The 6,485-nt window shown below is 44.9% G+C and overlaps 1 protein-coding gene across 1 annotated transcript; it reads left to right on the top strand.

The window, feature by feature from the left end:
- Positions 1-1,738, top strand: LOC125530707 (histone-lysine N-methyltransferase family member SUVH9-like; the record flags this gene model as incomplete). Its single annotated transcript, XM_048695105.1, is given in 1 exon segment — positions 1-1,738. A coding segment is annotated over 1 exon segment (1,589 nt), but the record flags the coding sequence as incomplete, so codon positions are not given.
- Positions 1,739-6,485: the final 4,747 nt, after the last annotated feature.

Below are 6,485 nucleotides of genomic sequence, written 5' to 3'. Positions count from 1 at the left end.
GCAAGAAGCGCGCGCGCGGCACCGCCGGCCCGGAGATGGTGCGCGCCACCGTCACCGCGGAGGCCGACCACCTCGAGGTCCGCACACTGGTGCGCCGGGCGCGCCTCACCTTCGAGGCGGTCCGAGGGATCTACCACCGCGGTGGCCGCATGCGCGCCGACATGACCGCCCTGAGCACGATGCTCTCCCAGGGCCTCTGCCTCTACCGCGACGTGCGCATCGTCGGCGCCATCCCGGGCGTCTTCGTCGGCGACGTCTTCAGCTACCGCGCCGAGCTCATCGTCGTCGGCCTCCACAACCAAACCCAGGCCGGCATCGGCTTCATCCCCGCCAACCTCGTCAGCGAGGGCCACCCCGTCGCCACCAGCATTGTCTCCTCCGGCGGCTACCTCGACGACCACGACAACGGCGAGGTCCTTATCTACACCGGCAGCGGCGGCCGCCCGCGACACGGCGTCGAGCACAACACCGACCAGGAATTCGAGCGCGGCAACCTCGCGCTCGCCTACAGCCACAAGTACGGCGTCGAGGTACGCGTCATCCGCTGCCACGACTGCGACACCAGCCCCAGCGCCAAGCTATACGTCTACGACGGCCTCTACAAGGTCGACTCCATCACCTACGGCCCCGGAAAGTCAGGCCACGAGGTCTGCAAGTTCAAGCTCGTGCGCATCCCCGGCCAGGCCCCGCTCGGCAGCAAGATCTGGCGCTCTGCCCGGGATCTCACCAACATGCTCGACTCCAACATCCGGCCGCGCGGCTACGTCACGCGAGACCTGTCCAAGGGCAAGGAGCTGATCCGTGTCCCCGTCTTCAACAATGTGGATCGAGACATCTCTCCCCTCGGCTTCGAGTATATTTCCCGCCCTGACTTCCCGGTGCTGCCCAGGCCGGTGAGGCGTTTCAGGTGCTGCCAGTACGCGACGGCGGCGTGCGGCGGGTCGTCGTCATCTGGCAGCTGCGCCTGCGTGAGGAAGAACGGCGGAGGCGGCCCGGCGTACAATGCCGACGGCACGCTGGTCAGGGGAAGGCCGGTGGTGTACGAGTGCGGCGCCCAGTGCGGGTGCCCAGCGAGCTGCTCGAACCGGGTGACGCAGCGAGGGATGCAGCACCGGCTGGAGGTGTTCCGGTCGAGGCAGACAGACTGGGGCGTCAGGGCACTGGACTTGATCCAGCCGGGCGCCTTCGTCTGCGAGTTCAGCGGAGACGTGGTCACCGTGGACGACGACGGTCACCACGCAGGCAATGCCGGCGGCGCGTCGACTGAATGGGGCGGCATCGTCGATCCGAGGAAGTTTCCGGCGAGATGGAGGGAGTGGGGAGACGCCTCCGCTGCCACGCTTCCGGACGACGCCGAGGAACCTCCCCGATTCGCACATTTGGCAGGGCCGCGCCCGCGCTACGTGCTCGACGTGTCCCGGAGGAGGAACTTCGCTCCCTACATCAGCCACAGCAGCGCCCCGAACGTGTTCGTCCAGTTGGTGCTCCGTGCCGACGACAACGAGTCGTACCCTCGTCTGATGTTGTTTGCCATGGACACCATCCCGCCGCTGCGGGAGCTGAGCATCGACTACGGCATCGGTCCGTGATCTGCAAAGTTGAATCTTGAAGCTCAATAGCTGGTGGTTTCACGGGTATTTGTAGTTGGTGGGGAATTTTCTTTTTGTGATTTCGTCATTCTTTGCACAAGTGCCGGTGTGTACTCTTCCCGTTTCAAAATAGATGACTCAACTTTGTATATCTATTTTTTTAAACGGAGGGAGTAGTTAGTATGTGGCAGGCACAAAACATCTTCAGTCCTTCGTATTCAGGAACTATGTGGAAAATCAGACTCTCCGAACCTTGCATCTCGTAACATGGAGGAAAGTAGAGTTACTCCCTCCGAACCAAATCTAAATTGTACTCAAACTGTGTCAATTAATTTTGATTGAAGTGAGTACATACAGCTTCAGATTAGGCTAGTCATAGTGGGAATAACTTAGCTAGTAACATAGCGCATTTAGAGAAAATTCTGCTTATGTGTCAAGTAATTAATGAGAGGTGGAAACATAATATGTTACTGTAACATAACGCTTTTCAAAACAAGATGAGTCTGCGAGCTAATAAATGAAGCCATCTATGATACTACTATTATATTACTTTGCATTAGACTAGCCACAGTGGAAGTAACTTCAACAGTAACATCGAATCCAACTCAGCAAATTTGCTTATGTGGCAATGAGTTAATGAGGAGAGAGGTAGTAGTAGTAACTTAGCTAGTTACTGTAACATCACATGTCCCAGTTGATTTGTCCTGCATAAGACTAGCCATAGTGGGAGTAACTTCAGCAGTAACATCGAATCCAACTCAGCAAATTTGCTTATGTGGCAATGAGTTAATGAGGAGAGAGGTAGTAGTAGTAACTTAGCTAGTTACTGTAACATCACATGTCCCAATGCAATATGAGTCTATAACCTAATAAATGAAGCTATGCATGTTACCACACTTATGTTACCACCCACTATGAAGGTAGTAACATGGTCTAGGAATACGTGTATGTTACTCTCCATTGTGGCTAGTCTTATGAAGGTAGTAATTTAGACTAGTGTCATATGCATGACACTAGTCTAAGTTACTTTCCACTATGACCAGCCTTAGCCACAGTGAAGAGTAACATACACTAGTAACATACATATATTTTTATACTATGTTACTATCTTCATAGTGGGTACTAACATAGGTGTGGTGACATGCAAAGCTTCATTTATTAGGTTATAAACTCATATTGTATTGGGACATGTGATGTTATAGTAACTAGCTAAGTTACTATAACTACCTGTCTTCATTAACTCATTGTCACATAGACAAATTTGCTGAGTTGGATTTGAAATTACTGCGGAAGTTACTCACATTGTGGCTAGTCTCAGGCCTAGTTTGCCAACATAGTTTCTCCAAAAAAAATACGCGATGATCTAAAATCTTGGTATTTGATTGCGTGGGCAATGAATACTTCCGTCCCTAAAAATCATGTTCTTTTACTTCGGTTTAGAAGATTTACCTCGTTGTCACCCACTCTCACAACTTTCCCCAACATTGCATCTATGCTACCTAAAATTCGGGTGTTTGGGAATCTGAGCTATGTCATGTGTTCATTTTGCATCGGTTGCAGACCTATGGTGTCACCCTCGTTTCTCGCCCAAAGGAAGTGTTGTGTCCTTCTGTCTTAACTTCTTAGAACGTCAAGATCTTTGCTCGGTTGCTTTCCATCAACATTGCATTGATGCTGCCAAAATTTTGGTTGTCTGAGAATCTAAACTATGTCATGTGTTCATATGATTGTGGTCACTTTGCATCGGTTGCAGCCTCCCACCCAAAGGAAGTGTCGCGTCCTCTTGTCTTAACTTCATAGAACGCCAAGATCTTCGCTTGGTTGCTTTCCATCAACACTGCATTGATGCTGCCAAAATTCGAAATCAGGTTGGTTTAGTTTTCTGGTGTATCCAACTGGAACCGACTGGCTTTCATTGTCTTTGGAATTTCTACATTTCATTATCTGCGTTTTCTTTTCTAGGATGGCGATTTGCTTCCCAGATCATAGCCGCCGGCGTTTTCTGATCTGCATCGATAACTTTCTGGCTGCTACTTCTACAAGCTCCGAGGAGGAGGCCCATAGGTGGCATCGAGCTATGCTCATGGTGAACTGCCAGTGGATACATGAGAAAGAAGACTTCAGCATCCCATGAATTTGAATGTATTTTTGTTTTTTCTGTATTTGTAAGGACGAGTGATGTTTGATATATGGATTTACTCCCTCCGTCCACGAATAAGTGTATATCTATCTTTTGTTCTAAGTCAAAATTTTAAAATCAAATTTTTAGTTCTTAAATTGTAGACGGGAGCTCCAATGTGTCGCATTTTGTGGAGAATTGTCGCATGACACACAACGAAGTAGCAAACTCGGCTGACCCTAAAGGGGGAGCACACTGTGCAAAATTCCAGAACACATCATGCTCACTCGTGTTTGAACACACGACCTCACATACGAGCGCGCAGCTAACAAGCTGACCTGAACATGAACAACTTTGTTGGTGAATAGGTGCAGGGTATTAAGATTTTTCAACAGCATTACATCAAACATTTTCTAAAATTTCAGTTGTGATTTTTTTCTTTAGAAAGTGGATTGTTTTTGAAACATGGAAGTTACAAAATGTTCAAACATTTTTTTAAAACTTTAACATTTTTTGAATTTGTGATTTTTTTTGGAAAATGTGCATACTTTTAGAAATTCGGATTGTCAAACCTGAACATTTTCTGAAACTCCGAAAAAAAATGAAAATTCTAACATTTTTTGAATCTGCAAAAAAAAATTGAAACCACAAACATTTTTTGAATCAATGGACAATTATTGAAAATCTAATGTTTCTGAGAAAGCAAAGAATTTTTTGCAAACATGCAACATTTTTTAAAATACTTACACCTTTTAAAGTTAATGGACATTTTTTCAGAAAACAATAATATTTTAAAATTTTGTGAACAAGAAATGAGAAGGTAACATTTGTTAAATTCTCGATCAATTTTTGTTAAACACAAATATTGTTTTAATTTGTGATTTTGTTTCAATACGTTTTTTTAATTCTGATTTTTTAAAGGCAAACATTTTATGGAATTCCAAAAAATTTTCAGAAACAATATAAATAAACAGCGAAAAAACAAAACAAAAAAAATACCGGTTCAGGGATCTTTTAGAAGGTTCCCAAAACCGATAAAAACTGGCTTGGAAGAAAGTTCTCAAAACCGGAATTGCGAGGCTATATGTACAGTGGGTGATGGGCCGACCTAATTGGTCGCGCCTATACAATTAGTCGACCCTTTGACGTAGAGAGGGTCAAATATGGTTTTTCCATTCCAGACTTCTAATCTTGATGTGAGCGCGAAGAGTGAGAATGTGAATTGTGGATTAGGCTCTGTCTCCTAAGCTTCATGGCAAGGGAGGGGTTCCTCGCCTCACCAAGTCACAAAGACATCCTAATTAGCGCCTTTGGCATGAGCTAACGTAACATCCCAGCAACACATTTTTATATCGTTAAACTAAGAACATTGCTATGCACACCACGCTTTTATCACGATCCATGCACGATGGTGCACATCAAGCCATCCAATCTTGATAGAAAGTGCAACACATCTGTTTGATTGGCCGTCGTGCATAAATCAAGGATGAAATGTCAGGCTCCATGGTAGTTTCTTTAAACTAATGGACCAACGCCCTTCGGGTGTCGACCGATCGGTGACTATTGATAGTTGACAAGGAAAGTTCACCATTGACTTATGAAAAAATTCATGATTTTTCTTTTTTTTCACAAAATTAACATGATTCCAAGATTTGGAAAGTTCGTAATTTGAAAAGGTTGCAAAAATGAAAAACTTGTGAATTTGAAAAAAAATCACAAAAAGATTTGACAAAATTTCATGAATTATCGAAAAATGTTCAAGACTTGGAGTTCGTAATTAGAAAAAAATGAACAAAAGTTTATGAATTTTAAAAAAATTCATAATTGGAAACGAATCATGAAATTTCCAACAAGTTCATGAATTTGAGAAAAAAAAACTCATGGATTTGAATAAAATTTCACAAAAAATTCAAAAATTTGACAACATTCGGAAAAAACTTCGTAATTTAGAAAACACATGTAAAGCAAAAAGTTGACGAATTTGAAAAGGTACGCAAACTTGTTTTTTACAGATTTGAGAAAAATTAACGAATTTGAAAAAGTTTTAAAACTTAGAAAAAGTGCATGTATTTGAAAATAAAAAAAATTAAAACAAAAAGAAATAAACCCGTGTAAAATCCAGGTCGGAAGAAACCTAAAGAAAAACACCCAGAAAAACCGGCGAGAAATAGCCCTAGCGTGATTTTTTGTTTTGAGAAAAGCTTGCTAGGCCTTTATTGATTAGCTAAAATGTCTATAGAAATTACAATTGGGTCATGTGAGGTGCCCAACCACAGATGCCTCCCTAAAGGGAGATGTAAGATCTCTCTTGTGGTGGTACCACTTGTTTACAATGTAAAGAGATTTGAAGGTGATCCATTTCAAGATCTTGCGTGAGGGACATCCCCTCTCTGCCTGTCATGCCTTGAATGACCAGCATAGATGAGCCCTGAAAAGTTCCATCACGAGCTCGACACACACAAGCTGCCGTACACACACGTTCCGGTCTGATGATACTCCTGCATCTACACTAATTTACACGAGAAATAGCCATGGCGGCGGGAATGAACTACTACCTGCAAGCCCGCATAAAGTTTTTTTAGGGGTACAGCCCGCATAAGTGAAAAAGTAAGGCCCAACCTGATGAAGCCCATCTCCTGCAGTCCCACGAGAAAAATATCTCCCCGTCTCTCACATCCAACCACCTCTCTCCGATCGTTCCCTTCGCCTATCTGCAGGTCTGCATCCACACAACACAAGCCCACGCCCACGCCCACGCGCCCCCAAACCCAAAACCC

The sequence above is a fragment of the Triticum urartu genome, unplaced genomic scaffold, assembly GCF_003073215.2.
Source record: "Triticum urartu cultivar G1812 unplaced genomic scaffold, Tu2.1 TuUngrouped_contig_6503, whole genome shotgun sequence".
Taxonomy (NCBI): Eukaryota; Viridiplantae; Streptophyta; class Magnoliopsida; order Poales; family Poaceae; genus Triticum; species Triticum urartu.
The sequence above is the reverse complement of the archived record's forward strand: the minus strand, read 5'-3'. Positions and strand labels throughout refer to the sequence as shown.